We start from the raw sequence: 19,193 nt of genomic DNA on the forward strand, positions 1-19,193 counted from the left end.
ACCACCAAGGTAATGCCTTGATGTTCCAGCCATGTCCAGAGGCACAGAGCTTCCTGACATAGGGTGCACGACCCCACCCGCCCTTTTTGTTGCAATACCACATGGCGGTGGTGTTTTCCGTGGATACCTGCACTACAGTCCCCCGGACAGAGGGAAGGAATGCCTTCAGTGCAAGCCGGATCACACGAAGCTCCAAAACATTGATATGGAGCTGGGACTCCGCCGGAGAGCAGAGGAGTCTGATCTCCGCCTCTCCCAAGTGGCCCCCCCATCCCAGGAGGGGCGCATCAGTCACCACTGTGTGCTTCGGTTGGGGAAGGGAGAGGGATCGGCCACTGATCCAATCGTGATTCGTGAGCCACCACTGCAATTGACGTGCAGTGCCCTCCGAGATCTGGACGTGATCGGACAGGTTGTCCTGATGCTGTGCCCACTGAAACTTAAGATCCCACTGCAGAGCCCGCATATGCCATCTGGCATGTTGCACTCGCAGGATGCAGGAGGCCATCAGGCCCAGGAGCTGGAGGGTCAGCCTGACTGAAACCCGGGAAAGAGGCTGAAAGATCGGAATCATAGCCTGAATATCCCAGACTCACGGTTCAGGAGGATATACCCGAAACCGCGTCGAATCCAGAACCGCTCCGATGAAGGGGAGCTTCTGAGAGGGACTCGGGTGCCCCCAGCAGATGCAGGAGGTCGGCCATAGTCTGAAGGTGGCTGACGACTGTTTGGGGCGAGCCCACTTTCAAAAACCAGTCGTCGAGGTAGGGGAAGACTGACACCTGTGACCTGCGCAGATGAGCTGCAACCACTGCCATCACCTTCGTGAACACCCGAGGGGCGCTGGTAAGGCCAAAGGGGAGCATGGAAAACTGAAAATGGTCCTGGCCTACCGTGAACCACAGGGAGCGTTGGTGGGCCGGCAGGATGGGGATGTGAAAATATGCATCCTGCATATCCAACGCTACCATCCAGTCTCCAGGGTCGATGGCAGCCAAGACCTGAGCCAGAGTCAACATCCTGAACTTCTCCTTCCGGAGGAAGACGTTCCTGAGGTCCAAAATGAGACGCAGGCCCTCTTTGTCCTTCTTGGGGACCAGAAAGTAGTGGGAATAACAACCACTTCTTACTTCTGGCCCAGGAAAGCGCACGATGGCCCCCTTGGCCAGGAGGGCCGTAACACCAATGGGGGAGGTGATGTTGAATCCTGCCTCCTACAGGCGTGGGGTGCACCCAAAAGCTCGGACTAGGAAGGCTTTGAGGCTGATGCTGCAGGAGCGGAGGTTGACTGACCCGCCGCTGTCCCCCTGTGCCACCACCGGGACCTCCACGCCCGCACTGATTTTGGGTCGGCGCAGGCTTCTGGCTGAACGAGCGTGCAGGGGCGTCCCTTCCGTGGCCACGAAAGGAACGAAAGGCAGACGTGGCCGGGCGTGTGGTGGAGAGACCTAAGGACTTGGCCGTAGCCCGAGAGTCCTTGAAATGCTCCAGCGCACTGTCCGCCTTATCGCCAAAGAGGCGAGTACCATCAAAGGGCATGTCCATAAGGGAACTCTGGACATTTCCCGAAAACCCGGTGGACCGCAGCCAAGCATGACGACACAGGGCCACTGTTGTGGAGATTGCTCTCCCTTAAGAGTCCACACTGTCCAGCCCACACCAAATGGCGAACTTAGCTGCATCCTTACCCTCGGCCACAGCCTGGGACAGCACAGCTTGGATCTCCTCAGGACACTGAGGCAACACCTGTGCAACTGTATCCCACACTGCGTGGGAATAGCGGCCCAAGAGGCATGAGGTGTTCACCGACTGCAGCCCTAAGCTGACCGAGGAGAACAATTGCTTGCTGAACTGCTGCATCTTCTTAGAGTCCTTATCTGGCAGAGCCGTGGGAAAGGCACTCTGGGACGTCGAAGCTTGTTTGACCAGGCTCTCGGGCGTAGGATGAGTGGTCAGAAAAGCAGGGTCCCCAGGCGCCAGGCGATGACACCTGGCGACTTTCTTATCCATAGGGGCCCCTGTGGCCGGCCGTGACCAAGTACCCAACAAGACGTCGGTGAGGGCGTCATTAAATGGCAGCAGGGGCTCCGACAAAGTGGACGCCGTCAGGAGCACCTCAGTGAGGAGTTTAGTTTTTAGGGCCACTGTAGGGAGATCAAGGTTAAGGACCTCAGCTGCCCGACGGATCACCATCGTGTAAGAAGCGCCCTCCTCCACGGTAGTCGGGGAGAGGCAAACCTCGGGTCAGAGGAGACATTAAGGTCACCGGCGTCCTCTAATTCGTCTGCCCAGTCCTGCTCAGAGTCCCACTGATGAGCAAGAGGGCCCTTCACCTCCGCCGCTTGTGGTACAGACCGTGGCGGCAGGGGCCGGAGAAGGAAGAAACGGCGCCGGGAGCAGCGGTGGACCGGGCCGAACCGCTGCCGTGTCCCAATGAGGATCCCAGGTAGGAACAAAATTGTCCTGGAACCTGGGCAGGGATGGGACAAATTGCACCCACTGCGGCGCCGAAGGCAGAGCCGACGGTGACGCTGAGGCCAGAGCCAGCAGCGTTGGACCTTGTGGCGCCGTGACCGGAGCCAGCGGCGCAGGATCCAGCGGCGCCGGAGCTGGATCCGCCGGCGGTGCAGACAGGATCCTGACACGGGACCGCGAGCCCTACAGCGAGCCGGCGGGAGCCCGAGGCCTAAACAGGCAGTCCATGGTAGCAAGAAATTCTTGCACCTGTGCGAGAGTCGCCGACGGATCCTGATAAGGTGGGTAGGCCGCGGGACTCCCGGGCTTCGAAGGAGCCGCAGGGGCAGAACCCCTGTCACCCTCATCCGGGGACCGACGGGGGGACGTCAGAGAGCGACAACGCTTCTTCGACTTCTTTTTGTGTTGTCTCTTACCCGAATCCGAGGGTGAAGACTTGGAGCCCGAGGAGCAATAACGGGGGCCCCGCGTGCGTTCTCTGAAGCGGCCCCTGGACGTGATCGGCGCTGGGACGAGTATCGAACCTTCAGAAGCTTTCAGCGTCGCTCACTCAAGGCCTTCGGGGCCATGGCCCGACAATCCAAACAGGACCGGGAGTCATGATTGGTCTCCAGGCAGTAGAGCCAGCCGTCGTAGGGGTCCGCTACCGACATATTGCGACGGCAGGTCCCACAAGACTTAAAACCAGGCACCCCTACGTGCACCAGAGTATACTCAGACTTACAGGAGACAAAAAGTCACAAAACGATAGTAAAAAAGTGACTAAGGTACGTGCTCTAACCGGATCTGCGCTTACTGGCGCGGAAAAAGAAAGAACTGACGTCAGCGCGCATGGATGGCATTTGAGTAGTCTCCGTGATGTAATCTCGGCGCTTACAACACCAGCGACGGACGCAGAGCCCCATGACGCCACCTACTGACGCGCAGAGGTACTGCTAGCGAAACCTTTCCAGATCCAGTCTGACGCATGGGGATATTCTAAGGTAAGGAATCTATCACTAACGTGTCTCTTTCAGATCTTCCATACAACAAGGTCACAATATAAAAAGTCCCCCTCTAAATAAGGGAATTCTCAGCGCTGAGTACCTTGAAGATAAAATTCATTGCAATGTTCCTGTAAAATATTTGCAGAACAGTGTATTTGGCCTTATGAAAATCCCTCTCTTTGAATTTCACAGGTAGTAGAGCTTTTGGCTATCTTACTGACCAGCTTTGGAATTCCCATTCTATTTGGCTACTGTCACTTAGACCAGCTCTAAAAACATATCCATTCTAAACTATTAGGTGAACCCTTCTCTGAGGTACTGCGTGCTTTATAAGTGAGGCATTTTCAGTTTACGTTACTTGAAGGGTGAAAACAGGTAACAATCATGTCACACCAACAGAGTTTTTGGCATGGTAATTACCTGCAAATAATATATGGGATGCACTAATATCTTTTCAAACTTCATTTAATTATTGTATTCCATCTGAGTTTTTACATTATAACCTGCTTAGAATGAAAGAACTAACCAAGAAATTGATTGCATGCTTTGATTCATAATCCCCTCATAATTAAGAACTGGTACCTGCCTCTCAAGTGATAGGGAGATAAGACTTTTATTTCATTGTAAGCAGTGCTTGGAAAAACTCAGGTCTCTATCAACCGACTGTTCGCTAACACAAATGGATGAGCCTGCTGTCTGTCACAGGATACAGTACAGTGGCTGTATGCCTCTGAACACCTCAAGCATATCATGCACCCATCTGAGGGAAACAATATAAAACCGTCCTAGAAAACAACCAAAAATAATGAAATCAAAATCAGAAAATTAAAAAATGCGTGACTGAACAAAATTAGAAAGTCAACTGCTTGCAAAGAACCAAGATTTAGGGAAGGGATTTATACTAACCTTCATCAAATAAAAGGAGCAAATGGCCACCCTGGATTCGAATAAAAAGACACTAAATTGCTTCAGTTTTCTGTGACCTTATTAAAGCAATCATAGTGCTAGTGATTATACAATGCACTGTGAACGGTGGGTTTTGGTATCACTTCATGGAATGAGAAGCACGGATCAAATGTCTGTTACTTACCTTCACTGCATGCTCATTGTGAAAGGTTAATATTAAATGTTTGAAAAAATATCCTAAGTGTCAGCAATATGGAGTTATGCTTTCCCAGATTAACAGCGACTTACCTTCACAAAGCCTTTGTAGGCCGTTCCAATTCCTCTTTGAACATCAACTCCAAGAGGTCTTTTGGCTTGCTCCGGGGGAATAGGGCACACTTGAGGAGCACTGTCCTTGCAGAAAGCATGGCAGGCGAATGGACACACTACAAGACACATTACATGAATTAATCAGTGGCCGCCATTGTTAAATGTAATTTGTTAAAATAAACCAAGATGCAGTCAAACATAGACACCAAACACGCATCTGTGACAAGTGGATGGGCCATCTTGAAATGGTCAAGAAAAGGTTTTAAACAACCAACTGCCTAAAGTGCAACCCGGGGCAAAACAGAAGTAGCAAGATGGAAGACAGAGATATGCAGTAGACGTAGAGGAGAAAATAGTCTCTCCAAGACACTGTAAAACAAGGTTTGACATAAGCAGTGGGACAGTACTTCGTGTAAGCAGAGCACTAGGGGCATGAAAATGCTCCTAGGTATCACAAAGGCAAGAACAGTGAGGAAAGCCACTGAACCAAGGAAGTGAGTGACAACAAAGCCAACCATTCACGAGCAAGGAGAGAACCAAAGCCCACTCTAAATACATGTAGTGCACTAGAATCAGAAGGTCGTGCCGATAGACAACTGAAGTTGTCCGTAGCAGAGACCTAAAAAGGATGTGTTAAACTGAATACTAGGCAGTGGCTGAAAACCTTCATATTGTGTTTGGTCTCTATTCACTTTGGGCATATCAAGTCTCAGGATATCTTTACTCAGAAATGGGAATCTCAGGACAATACAAATGGATAACACACAATACTTAAAACTGATTCAGCAACATTGCTTAATATGTTGAACAAACTAGTCTACGCTGTATATAAAAACGATGTTAAGTGGGAAATATCAAAATGAAGGTAAAATGATTGGATTTTCAAACTTGTAGAATTCAGACATGAAATCAAATAATCACTTTTTCAATGAAGAGCACATTTAGAAACACTGAGGAACACCGCTTTGTCAGAGTTCACCGGGGAAAACACAAGTTTGAGTAACAAAACAGAAATGACCAATCAATTTCAGAAATGCACCATCAAATGTAAATATCAACATGGGAATAATGTTTTAATAAACTATGAAAAACAGTATTGAGTCATTCAATTTATTTGAAAGGGAGTGAAAGTGTGTAAACCTTTTATAATTCCTGCAGCTTCACACTGTCGCTACGAAAGTGACCAGAAAGCAACTGAACTTCAGAATGTTTAAACAACAGAAAACTGAAAACAGTTGGTGCTGCTGTGCCTCACCTTCACAGGCGTAGCCTTGTCGAACCAAGCCCACCATGAGCGAAGTGCAGTGAGTACATTGCGTAGGACTAGTAAATGACTTTATACTCAGATTGTGAGCTTTAGGCTGTAAAAAGAAAAAAAGAGTAAGGCACAAAGCAGAGTGCACAGAGACCTATCACCCACGCAAGAAGAGATACTGTATGTTAATCTTTCTAGTAAATTTCAATGAAATTAATCTCACACAAGATACAACAGATTTGCTGATTTTACAGACAACATTGGTCATCGAGCAAATATTTGCTTAAACAGATGATGAAAGACAAAAGATGCTTATTTGAAAACCCACACTTTAAAAGCTATGCAAAGAAAGAGCAGGGGAACAAAAGTTACCTTTGGAGCTGAGAGGGAAATAGAAGGAAGAGTGGGGGAGGGAGCTGTAGATACCCGTGGCTGGTTCCTGATGGGATCCTGAATCGTAAAATAAATGATAGATCAGAACACTAATTTCTCACAAGAGAGTATGTACATTAGTCAGTTACTGATAATTTGAATGTTTACATATGCACTAAACATTAGTAACAGAGTTCAGCATTTTATAGACAAGCATATCAGCAATGCACAGAACCATCAAGCTAACCACAAGTTATTAATCCCCCCCAACACAGCACTTCATAGGACTTACTTCGGATGGCATAAAAGTCTTCTATGAAATCGTACCTTTCTCGTATGTAACCCCATACAAGAAAGAAAGACAAAGCATACCGAACATATCAGGAGAGCTAAAAGAAGGGAAATAGAAGGTAGGAATAAAGGACTTACAGCCACATGCATCAAGCGATTTAGGAATCGCAAACGGTGCGAATCTCAAAAAACGGCCGTTTGCGATTCCTAAATCACTATTTGGGATGCATCAATCTAAAATTCAATAAATCGCTATTTTTAGCGATTTCTAAAAATGCGATTGCATTTAAGGAATCGCAATTAGCGATTCCTTAAATGCAATGCATGACACCTAAAACAAATTGCGAATTCGCAATTAGGAGGAAAAAATTACCATGAGGTTGGACCTCATGGTAATTTGCGAAAAAACGGAAAAATGCAATTTTGTGCATTTTTCAAACTGTCATGTTGTGCACACACATGCCCTTAGGGCATGTGTGTGCACAACATATGTGCATAGATTGATTTCAGGGGTGCAACAGGGTGTCCTTTGGACACCCCTGCACCCTTGAAATCACAATCTCAATTTGCGATTAGCAAATTGCGAATCGTAAATTGAGATTGTCTTCCCATTCATTCCTATGGGCCTTTTGGCCCATAGGAATCAATGGGAAGGGATTCCTTAATTGCGATTCGCAATTTGTGAATCGCAATTAAGGAAAAATAAGGAATCGCTAAAAAAATTGCGGTGTTTTGATGCATTTCCGTTTGCGATTCCTTAATTGCAATTCCTTAATTTTCGCAATTAAGGAATCGCAAACGGCAACAATGATGCATGTACCTGAAAATCTTCACAAACTTGATAGACGCTCCCTATACAACAACATGGCTCCTACCGCCACCTCAATGTTCTATCTACAGCAACATAATAAGCAGTGCGATCACTCACTTTTGAGCAAGTCTGTGCCACTTGCGACAACTCACTGAGGAGAAAGTGGATCTGGTCATATTGTCGCTATGCATTGGACTAAGATGTGGCTAGGCACCATTCAGTGAGGAGGGAAGTTTGATCCTTTGGTATAATCTGCAAGGTCAGTTGAATGAATTGTCAGACAAGGTTTTTACTAGCATGTAGCTAGAAAAAGTATTGCTGCTTTGTTACTGGGGTTGTTTAGGTAGCAATATGTGGCAAAACGTGAGTAGGATATGGTTTGTCTTCTTTAGAACACACATTATTTTTGTAACAAGGGTTTAAATAAAGCTTGCTTACAGGAGAGTGCGAATTTTGATAAGTGGATAAAGTTGAACGTGGACTTTATTCTCTCAACTAAGACATCTATGTATCTAGCTACCAAAGCAATGTCAAAGTGCACCTGCTTCTTCATGTGAGACTAAAAGACGTTACTTGGCAAGTGAAATAGTCCTGACACTGCCCTGCTAAATCTAGAATGTCAATGTGACAAAGAAAGGGGAGAAAGCAGTTGCCTATGTCTCTGTATGTATGTATGTATGTATGTACATGGTATTTTAATAGCACAAACCTAGCCAAAATGCAGCAGCATGCTGTCCGTGCTGAAAGGCAAGCATAACGTCAACAAAGTCATCCACAACCCAGGAGAAACCTGGGTTGTGGATGGTTAATTTTTGTGGTGTAATGTTTTTTTAAGGCGGTCTGTATTCAACTCTTTTCTAACTTGGAGCAGCATTGGGGCCCACTATTTGACAAGTAAGAAAGATCTTCCTATGTTGTTACCACCATCCATAGCCCATCACAGGAAGCTTCTAACTATTTGTAAGGAGGCATAGTTTTACTTGACAGAAACCTACGCTGTAAAATGCCATTTTAGAAACACAAGACATGCAGAACGAAACCTGCATATAGCAAACAATATTTTGGAAAAAACAATTTATGATCGTTCGTGTGAATTAAAGCACAAGTTACTTACCTTCTGTAACGATATATCTGTAAGAAACAGTAGTTAGTGTTAGATTCCTTACCTTAGAATATCCCCAGGCGTCAGGCTGGATCCGGAAAGTTTTCGTCAGCAGTACGCTTGCGCGTCGGTAGGCGTCGTCTGCGTCTCCGCGTCAGTCGTCGGTGTCGTGATCGCCGGGATGATGTCGGAGTACTTAGACGCAGAGCCATGCAAGAGACCGACACTGGTGACATGAAACTAGGGCCCTGAAAAGGGATGACCTTAACCCTAGATATCGGTTCGCAGAACGGGGAGGTTGGGTGGGGCTGTAAGGAGTCTAACACTAACTACTGTTTCTTACAGATATATCATTACCGAAGGTAAGTAACTTGTGCATCTGAAAGAAACAAGTTTGTGTTAGATTCCTTACCTTAGAATAGATACCCCAGCAATACCAACCCCGGTGGTGGGTCTGCGAGCCAAGATGACACCAGACAGTCCTGGAAAACAGAAGGGCCGAAAAAGCCATCTCTCTGGACTTGGCTGTCCAGGCAGTAGTGCTTAGCAAATGTGTGCAGCGAGGCTCACGTAGCTGCCTGACAGATGTCCTGCAAGGGGACTCCCCGACCAGGGCAGTAGAAGCCGCCGTGGCCCGAGTGGAATGGGCGTGCAGCCCCACAGGAGGCTCCTTCTTCGCCACGGAGTAGCAAACCTTGATGCACAAAACGACCCACCGAGAGATGGTCCACTTGTGCACCGCCAATCCCTTCTTAGCGCCCACGTAACCAACAAAAAGCTGGTCGTCCACCCGGAACTGGCGTGTGCGGTCTAGATAGAAGGAGAGCACAAGTTTTGGGACCAGACGGTGGAGCCTCTCTTCCTCTTTCGAGGGAGGTGGAGGTGGAAAGAAGGTGGGCAAGGTGATGGACTGCCCGATATGAAAGGCTGTAACCACCTTGGGCAGGAAAGAAGGACGAGTCCTCAGAACAACCTTGTCCGGATGGATAGCGAAGAAAGGAGGTTTAGAAGATAGAGGCTGGAGCTCGCTCACTCACTCTCCTGGCAGAGGTGATGGCAACCAGGAATGGAGTTTTAGGAGTTAGAAGACGTAGAAGACAGTTATGAAGTGTCTCAAAGGGAGCGCACATCAGATAAATCAGTACAAGGTGCAAGCCCCACTGAGGCATCACAAAAGGAACATGAGGAAACATGTGTGTGATGCCTTTCAACTTTCAAGCATCTATTTACAACAGGGGACCTGAAAAGAGAAGGCTGATCAGGAAGACTCAAGAAGGCTGAAATTTTCGAGAGGTAGCCTTTGATAGTGCCCAGAGCAGAGCCCTGCTGGGCAAGAGAAAGATGAAAGAGGAGAACCTCTGAAACGGGGGCAGAGAGTGGATCCACAGCCTTTGCTGTGCACCATGCCACAAATTTGTTCCACCTGCAGGCGTATACCGATTTTGTGGAGGGACGCCTGGCTGCCAGAATCACATCACAGACTTCAGGAGGCAAGTCAAATGGCCTCAACTGTCGACGCTCAATCTCCACGCATGTAGGTGGACACTGGACAGGTTCGGGTGGAGGACCGTCCCCGGCTTTTCCGACAGAAGATCCTCCTGAAGAGGCAGACGAATCGGGGGATCGACTGACATGCTGAGTAGCTTGGGATACCAGTATCTTCGTGCCCAGTCCGGAGCCACAAGGATGACTTGGGCCAGGTCTCGACTGATCTTCTTCAGCACTCTGGGCAGAAGTGGTATAGGCGGAAAGGAGTACAACAGGCCGCAGCTCCACTCGCGATGAAAAGCGTCTCTGAGCGAGTGCCAAATTCCAATGCGCAGAACTGATGACATTGCGCTTTCTCTTTGGTGGCGAATAGATCTAACCAAGGCTGTCCCCACCGCCGAAAGAGACCTTGTGCCATGTCCGAGTTGAGACGCCATTCGTGATCCATCATGCACCGGCGGCTGAGTTCGTTCGCCCTGGTGTTCAGGTAACCTGCCAGGTGTTGAAGCACCAGGGTGACGCCCTGGTGTTGCAGCCATGTCCAAAGGCGCAGAGCCTCCTGACAAAGGGTCCACGACCCCACCCGGCCTTGTTTGTTGCAGTACCACATGGTGGTGGTGTTGTCCGTGAACACCTGCACTACACTTCCCCGGACAGAGGGAAGGAATGCCTTCAGTGCAAGACGGATCGCCCGCAGCTCCAGAAGGTTGATATGGAGCCGAGACTCAGCTGGAGACCAGAGGCCTCCAATCTGACCCAATCGCGGTTCGTGAGCCACCACGGCAACTGATTCGCAGTGCCCTCCGAGATCAGGACATGGTCGGACAGGTTGCCCTGATGCTGTGCCCACTGAAACTTCAGGTCCCACTGCAGAGCCCCCATCTGCCACCTGGCGTGATGCACCAGAAGGATGCAGGAAGCCATCAGCCCCAGAAGGATGCAGGAGGCCATCAGCCCCAGGAGTCGCAGCGTCAACCTGACCGGAACTCGGGATAAAGGCTGAAAGATCAGAATCAGAGCCTGAATATCCCGAACCCGCTGTTCGGGGGAAAAACCCAAAACTGCGCAGAGTCCAGAACCACTCCGATGAAAAGGAGCTTCTGAGAGGGGCACAGGTGCGACTTCGGCACGTTGATGGAGAACCCCAGTGAGTGCAGGAGGTCGGCCGTAGTCTGGAGGTGGGAGACGACTGTTTGGGGCGAGCCCGCCTTCAACAACCAGTCGTCGAGATAGGGGAAGACTGAAATCCCTGATCTGCGCGGATGAGCTGCGACCACCGCCATCACTTTCGTGAACACTCGAGGGGCGCTGGTAAGGCCGAAGGGGAGCATGGTAAACTGAAAGTGCTCGTGGCCTACCGTGAACTGCAGGTAGCACCGGTGGGCCAGCAGGACGGGGATGTGGAAATATGCATCCTGCAAGTCCAACGCTACCATCCAGTCTCCAGGGTCTAGGGCAGTTAGGACCAGAGCTAAAGTCAGCATCTTGAAATTCTCCTTTGAGAGGAAGCCGTTGACACTCCGGAGGTCCAAGATAGGGCGTAGGCCTCCTTTGCCCTTCTTGGGTACCAGAAAGTAGTGGGAGTAGCAACCACATCCTACTTCTGGCCCAGGAACGCGCTCGATGGCCCCCTTGGCCAAGAGGGCCATAACTTCCTCCTGCAGAAGTCGCAAGTGATCCCCCGACATGCGGTGGTACTGCAGTGGCATGGCTGGAGGGGGTCGCCTCGAAGGGGAGGGAGTAGCCCCTTCGGACGATTTGCAGCACCCACCTGTCCGACGTGATGGAGTGCCAGTGGAGGAAGTGATGGCGGACCCTGACCCCCACTGGCATCGAATGGGCCAGAAATCTCGGACTAGGAAGGCTTTGAGGCAGATGCTGCGGGAGCGGATGTGGACTGACTTTGCCGTTGTCCCCCGGCAACGCCACAGCGGTTATCACGTCAGCGTTGAGGCTGGTTCTGCGGCCTGTGGCTGGCAGGACGTGTGGGGGTGCCCCTTCCTTGGCCACGAAAGGGGCAAAAAACAGAAGTTTGCTGGCGCTGGCCAGACAGGCCCAAGGACTTGGCCGTAGCCCTGGAGTCCTTGAAACGCTCAAGCGCACTGTCTGCTTTGTCGCTAAAGAGGCGACGGCCATCGAAGGGCATGTCCATGAGCGTGGCCTGGACATCGCCCGAGTATACAGTCCACACCTGATGGAGTAACGCACCGCATCCCGCCCCTCCGGAAACTGGGGCAGCACGTCCGCAACCGTATCCCACAAAGTGTGGGTATAACGGCCCCAAAGGCAAGCGGTGTTGATAGACCGCAACCCCAAACTCAATTAGGAGAACAGTTTCTTCCCAAACTGATCAAACCTTTTGGACTCCCAATCCGGGGGAGCGGTCGGGTATGCGGTCTGGGACGTAGATGCCTGGATCACCAGGCTCTCGGGGGTGGGGTGCACGGACAGAAAGCTAGGGTCACCCGAAGCCGGGCGGTGGCGTCGGGCCACATTCCGATCCATGGGGGCACTGTTGAGGGCTTGGAGCAGGTGCCCATCAGAACGTCCGTGAGGGCCTCATTGAACGGCAGTAGAGGCTCCGAGGAGCTTACTGGCGGCTGAAGCACCTCAGTGAGGAGGTTAGTCCTCACGGCCGCAGCAGGGAGCTCAAGAGCCAAGGCCTTGGCTGCCCTGCGCAATACCACACCATACGTAGCACCCTCCTCCGTAGCCAAGGAGGGAGGAGAGATGAATCCAGAGTCGGGTGATGTGTCCAAACCACTGGCTTCCCCATGCTCATCTGCCCAGTCCTGGCTAAACTGGCACTACTGTGCCAGAGGGTCCTCAGACCCCTCCCAGTCCTCCCCTTCATCCGTGTCCTGGTAAACAGGCTGGAATGACGGAGCCAGGTCGTAGGTGAAGGCCTCACCCATCGACGCAGGAGACGGCGCCATTCCGACGCCGGACCCGGACTGAAACTGGGGTCGAGGACGGCACCGGAAGCGACACCATTGGGTTCAGCGCCAGCAGAGGAGTCGGAAGGTCAACTGGCGTCGACGGGGATCCAGGCACGGATCCTACGGGGGCCGTCGGCGTCGGGACTGAAGACTACGTCTGCGCCGGGGCCGAAGCACCCGACGGCGCCTGAGCCACCGGCCCGCCAAGACCCCAAGTCGGGTCTGCGGGGCCCGAAGGCGCGCCGGCAGGCCCCGACGGAGGGAAGTGAGTCCTCATGGCTCTGAGGAAATCACGAATCTCCTCCGGTGTCGCTCGCAGGCCAGGGACCATAGGGTATGGGCCTGGGAGCGGCGCCTGCGGCTCCGATGGAGCCGCGCCGGCAGTGTTGCCCGAACCCTCAGCCACGTTGCATGAGCGGCGAGGGGCGTCTGAAGAGCGATGACCCCTCTTTGACTTTTTCTTTGAATGCCTCGACTTACCGGAGGAGGACTTGGAGCCTGACGAGTGATGGTGATGACTTGACGAGCCACGACTGCGGCTCCGCGACCGGTCCCTTGGCTTCCTCCTCGACCGGGACCTCGAGCGGCGCGGAGCCGACTGCCGGATCTTGAGTAGCTTGCGGGACTGCTCCCGCCTAGCCTTGGAGGTCAAGGCTGGGCAGTCGGGGCACGACTTCTCGTCGCGGTCGGCCCGAGGTAGTAGAGACACCGGCGGTGGGGGTCGGTCACCGACATCAGGCGGTGACAGGCGTAACACGGCTTGAAGCCAGGTATCCCTACGGCACCAAGAGTCGAAGTCGACTCGAAAAAGAGATCCAAAATAGACCAAAAAGTTAGTCAAAAAAGACTAAAAGTACTGCTCTTCCCGGATCTGCGCTAGCTGGCGCGGAAAAAAGAAGAACTGACGTCAGCGCGCGAGGGCGGTGTCTAAGTACTCCGACGACGTCATCCCGGCGATCACAACGCCGTCGACGGACGTGGAGCCGAAGACAATGCCTACCGCGCGCAAGGGTACTGCTGACCAAAACTTTTCCGATTCAGCCTGACGCCTGGGGATATTCTAAGGTAAAGAATCTAACACTAACCTGTTTCTTTCAGATTTACCGTACAGTCCACATGCAGAGGAAGCTGGATTAAAGACAAAAGGTATGTACCATGTCATGAACCATTTCTTCAATTTCTTTAAGTTTTTAGTGTTATAGATGACAAAACAATAATATTCACAATAGTACAAATGTATACATGTACTCATCTATAAGTAGATCTTGCACTTGCGTTACATGTTTATAAATAATAATAGGTTACATGAATAAGATGCTGCCTTCTTTACCTCGGATTGCTGTTCTGGAGTTATGGAAACTGAAAGAGATGAAGAGAAGTCTGGCTTCGAACCTGAAATTTCTTGTTCACTAATGGAACTGGTCTATAGGAGGTGAAAAAAGACAAGGGCAGTTAATCCTGCACACATTAATTTCTAGAAAAGCGTCATGGACCACCTTCATTGCAGTAACTTGCTCTTAAAATAGAGCACAATGAATATGCTACTTACCAGTATGCATCTGTTCTTGGCATGTAGGGCTGCTAACATTCATATCTATTGCATAGATCGCCGCCTAGTGTTGGGTCCGGATGATTGCACATTGTTGTCCTGGAAGAGTCTTCAAAGTATCACGAGATAGGTGGCTCCTCCCCTGGACTACAGTGCGCATGGGCATCGACTCCATCCCCAGATTGTTTTTAGCCATTGTGGCAGAGATGGAGTGAAATAGTGTAAATGATGTCCATGCTAATGATTGAATGCATGAAAATGTCTGCAGCTGCTACGGGCACCGGGGAGGAGGGCGGGCGATATGAATGTTAGCAGCCCTACATGCCAAGAACAGATGCATACTGGTAAGTAGCATATTCAGTTCGAGGCATGTGGGCTGCTAAATTCATATCTATTGCATAGAATACATAGCAGTCCCTCAATTAACGGCGGCCGCCCGTGCCAGCTGCAGAAGTCTGAAAAAGAGTTTTGAGAACAGCCTGTCCAACAGCTGCTTGCTGTTTTGAGTGCACATCTACACAGTAATGCTTGGTAAACGTGTGTGGTGTAGACCATGTGGCTGCTCTACAAATGTCCTCCAAAGGAATGTTCCCTAGGAAAGCCATAGAGGCTCCCAACTTGCGTGTGGAGTGTGCCCTTGGGGGGATCGTTAAAGTACGTTTAGCTTTTTGATAACAGATCTGAATACATTTAACGATCCACCTGGCTATTCCTGCTTTGGAAATAGGGTTGCCTTTGTGCTGGGCTGAGAAGGCAACAAAAAGTTGCTGTGTCTTTCTAAATTGTTGTGTTCTGTCAATGTAGTACATCAATGCCCTTTTTACGTCTAATGTATGGAGCATTCTTTCTGCTACAGTCTGTGGGTTCTGAAAGAATGCGGGCAGTTCAATAGTTTGATTGACATGAAACTGTGACACCACCTTTGGAAGGAACTTAGGGTTAGTGCAGAGCACCACCCTGTTTGAATACATTTGTATAAATGGCTCTTGAATTGTGAGCGCCTGCAGCTCACTAACAATCCTGAGAGATGTAATAGCAATGAGAAAAGCCACTTTCCATGTTAAGAACTGAATCTCACAGGAATGTAGAGGCTCAAAAGGTGGGCCCATCAGTCTAGTGAGAACCACATTGAGGTTCCACACAGGAGCTGGTGGTGTTCTGGGAGGAATGACTCGCTTCAGTCCCTCCAGGAAGGCTTTAATGGCAGGCACCCTGAAAACCGAGAGATGCTGCCTGTTCTGGAGATAAGCCGCTATGGCGGATAAGTGTATCCGAATGGAAGCGTAAGCTAGATTGCATTTGTAAAGATGTAACAAATAGCAGATGATGTTAGGAATGGATGCATCTAGCGGGTTAATGTGATGTGTTGTACAGTAAATGACAAACCGCTTCCACTTTGCAGCATAGCAAGCTCTTGTAGTGGGCTTCCTGGCCTCCCTTATAATGTCCATGCATTCAGGAGGCAGGTTGAGGTAGCCAAACTCTAAGACCTCAGGAGCCAGATCGCCAGATTGAGCTGTTGCGGATCCGGATGCTGAATGTCGCCATGGTTCTGCGTCAAGAGCCTGGGTGTGAGATGCAGCTTTTGATGCGGTACCACGGAAAGTTCTAGAAACGTGGTGTACCATGGTTGGCGTGCCCACGTTGGAGCAACCAGGATGAGGGTCATTGAGTGTTGCTTTAGCTTTCTTGCCACCAGCGGTATGAGAGGTGCTGGGGGAAAAGCGTACGCAAATCTGCTTGACCAGTTCATCCATATCGCATTGCCCTGCGACTGTGGGTGAGGGAACCTGGCGGCAAAGTTTTGGCATTTTGCGTTTTCCCTTGTGGCAAACAGGTCGATCTCTGGATGACCCCACTGCTGGAAGTACGGGCGGAGTACTGATGGATGTATTTCCCACTCGTGCATTTGATGGCTGTACCTGCTGAGCAGATCCGCCATCTGATTGTCCTTGCCCGGGAGGTGTTCCGCCATGAGGAAGATGTTCCTCTAAATGGCCCACTTCCACATGCTCTGAGCCAGATGAGACAGCTGTGGAGAGTGCGTACCTCCCTGTTTCTGGATGTAGTACATGGCTGTCATGTTGTCCGTCCGGATCAACACGACTTTGTTGCACAGATGTACTTTGAAGGATTTGAGCACCATGAAGATCGCCAGCAACTCTAGGTAGTTGATGTGCATCCTCTGTTGCTGCGTCGACCATAGTCCATGCACCGTGTAGTGGAGCACATGAGCTCCCCATCCCTGGAGAGAGGCGTCCGTTGTCATGATGACTTGCGGCACAGGCTCCTGGAACGGTCGGCCCTTGCAAAGGTTGTGTGGAGTCCACCAATGCAGAGAGTTGTATGCCCGACCGGTCACCAACACTAGGTCTGTCAGTTGTCCTTGAGCCTGTTTCCACTGATTCGCCAAGCATTCTTGGAGCGGACGCATATGCAACCGTGCGTGCGGGACAATGGAGATGCAGGAGGCCATCATGCCTATCAACTGCATGAACACTCTCGCCGGTAGGGAGTGTTGTGGTCTGAACCGTCGGATGAGCGACTGAATGTTGTCGATCCTCACCGAGTTTGGCTGCACCATAGCAGTGAGGGTATTGATCGTCGCGCCCAGATATTGCCGCACATGGGCCGGCTGAAGGTGCGACTTGGGGTAGTTCAGCGAGAACCCCAGACTGTGAAGGAGGTGAATGGTGTGGGACATGTCCGCGGCGCACTGCTGTTCCGACTTTGCTTGAACGAGCCAGTCGTCTAGGTAAGGGTAGACATGTATGTTCTGTCTCCTGAGGTGCGCCGCTGGGGGCAGTGGTCACTCCGAAGGGTAGGACTTTGAACTGATAATGCCTGTTTTGTATCGTGAACCTGAGGTACTTTCTGTGGGAGGGGTGGAGTGGTATGTGAAAATAAGCATCCTTGAGGTCCAAGGTTGCTAGGAAGTCCCCTTGGTTCAACAGTGGGAGAATTTGCTGCAGTGTTAGCATATGAAAATGTTCTGAGAGGATATACAGGTTGAGGGGGCGTAGATCCAGAATGGGTCTGAGGGATCCGTCCTTTTTTGGGATGAGGAAGTATAGGGAATAAACCCCTGTTCCTTCCTCCTCCACTGGTACGAGCTCTATTGCGCCTTTTTGCAGCATCACAAGAACCTCTTGCTGCAATAAGTGCAAGTGCTCTGCTGACATAGGACGTTGTCTTGGGGGTATGTTGGGTGGAGTGGACGTCAACTCCAAACAATAACCGTACTGGATAAGTCTCCTCACCCACCTGTCTGTGGTGATGGTCGTCCAGACTGGCAGGAACTGCTGGAGTCTCCCCCCGACAGGTGTTGGATGGTCGGGGGGCAGTAACAGAGAGTCACTGTTTGTTGGTGGCAGAGGAACGGGAGTTGTTGTTGCCCCTGCCTCTACCCTTGGCACTGTTTCCTCTGTAACCCCCTCTACCCTGCTTGGGGTACGAGGATTGTGCACCACCTCTAGTGAATTGCGTCTGCTGTGGCAAGTGTCCTCTGTTAACACCACGGGCACCTGAGCGACGAAAAGTGCTCCCTCTGAATTGCTGAGACTGAAGCGCCCCCATAGATTTAGCTGTCTCATTGTCTTTTTTGATTTTCTCGAGGGTGGTGTCAACGTCTGGGCCAAACAGTCTGTCGGGATTAACGGGCTGGTTGAGTATTGTTGTTTGTATGTCAGGCTTGAACCCTGAGATGCGAAGCCATGCTTGACGCCTCAACATCACGCTAGTGTTAATCGCTCTAGCTGCTGTATCTGCAACGTCAAGCGCACACTTGATTGCAGCGTTTGAAATAAGCTTGCCCTCTTGTATTAGCATCTCAGCTGCCTCCTTAAACTCATCCGGAAGGTGTTGTAGGAGCTGCTCTAGGGTGTCGTAATGCGCCCTATCATATCGTGCCAAGAGGGCCTGTGTGTTCGAGATGCGCCAGATATTGGCTGCCTGTGCAGCCACCCTTTTCCCCGATGCCTCCAGCACTTTTGACTCTTTGTCTGGGGGAGGAGCTTCACCCGTTGACTGTGAGTTCGCCCTCTTGCGGGCATTGGCGACCACCAAAGAGTCCAGAGGCAGCTGGCCCCGTATGTATGCTGGGCCCCCAGGTGCCGGTCTGTATTTTTTTTCTATTCGTGGGTTGACCACCCGTGCCCTAGTGGGTTCCTTGAAGATGTCAGCGGCATGCTTTAGGACCCCTTTTAGCATTGGAAGTGTTTTCACAGTCTTTTCTGCGGCAGAGAAAGTGTCAAACAGAAAGTCTTCTTCCACAGGGTCGGCATGCATGTCCACTTTATGATTAGCAGCCGCCCGTTCAATTAAGGCATTAAATGCCGCTGAGTCTTCAGTTGGGGATGTCCGTACACCATAAACCTGCGGGTCCTGTACCACTTGTTGGTCCCCCTGGTCACCAGTGTCCACCCATGAGTCCCGCTGCTCATCAGGGTCATTGTTATCTGGGAAGTTGTACTGTTCATCCTGGTCAGCTTCATCTCCCCCTGAAGCATATGGTGAAGGCGTTGGGCTTCTCCTTGGTTGTGGATGAAGAGGTTCAACAAGGGCAGGAAAGTCCTGTGCCGGTTTCTTCTTCTTCAAAGGCATCACATACGATTCCAAGGCCTGGGAAGTAATTTTTCGCTTATAGAGCGTCAATTTTCCCGTGTCGGCGTCGATATACTGCTCAGATTGCTCTTCTGACGCTTGTTGTCG

At 50.6% G+C, this 19,193-nt stretch overlaps 1 protein-coding gene across 1 annotated transcript in view; it reads right to left on the reverse strand.

Annotated features, from left to right (window-relative positions):
- Positions 1-19,193, reverse strand: part of CDC42BPB (CDC42 binding protein kinase beta) — a 709,648-nt gene that overhangs the window by 203,043 nt on the left and 487,412 nt on the right. Inside the window, exons 22-25 of the mRNA XM_078660224.1 lie at positions 14,265-14,357; positions 6,304-6,381; positions 5,932-6,037; positions 4,656-4,792 (exon numbers count right to left, since the gene is read on the reverse strand). Of these exons, the coding sequence (XP_078516350.1) occupies positions 4,656-4,792; positions 5,932-6,037; positions 6,304-6,381; positions 14,265-14,357 (414 nt within the window). The remainder of the gene's footprint in view (positions 1-4,655; positions 4,793-5,931; positions 6,038-6,303; positions 6,382-14,264; positions 14,358-19,193) is intronic.

The sequence above is a fragment of the Lissotriton helveticus genome, chromosome 9 (genome assembly GCF_964261635.1).
Source record: "Lissotriton helveticus chromosome 9, aLisHel1.1, whole genome shotgun sequence".
NCBI classification, from domain to species: domain Eukaryota; kingdom Metazoa; phylum Chordata; class Amphibia; order Caudata; family Salamandridae; genus Lissotriton; species Lissotriton helveticus.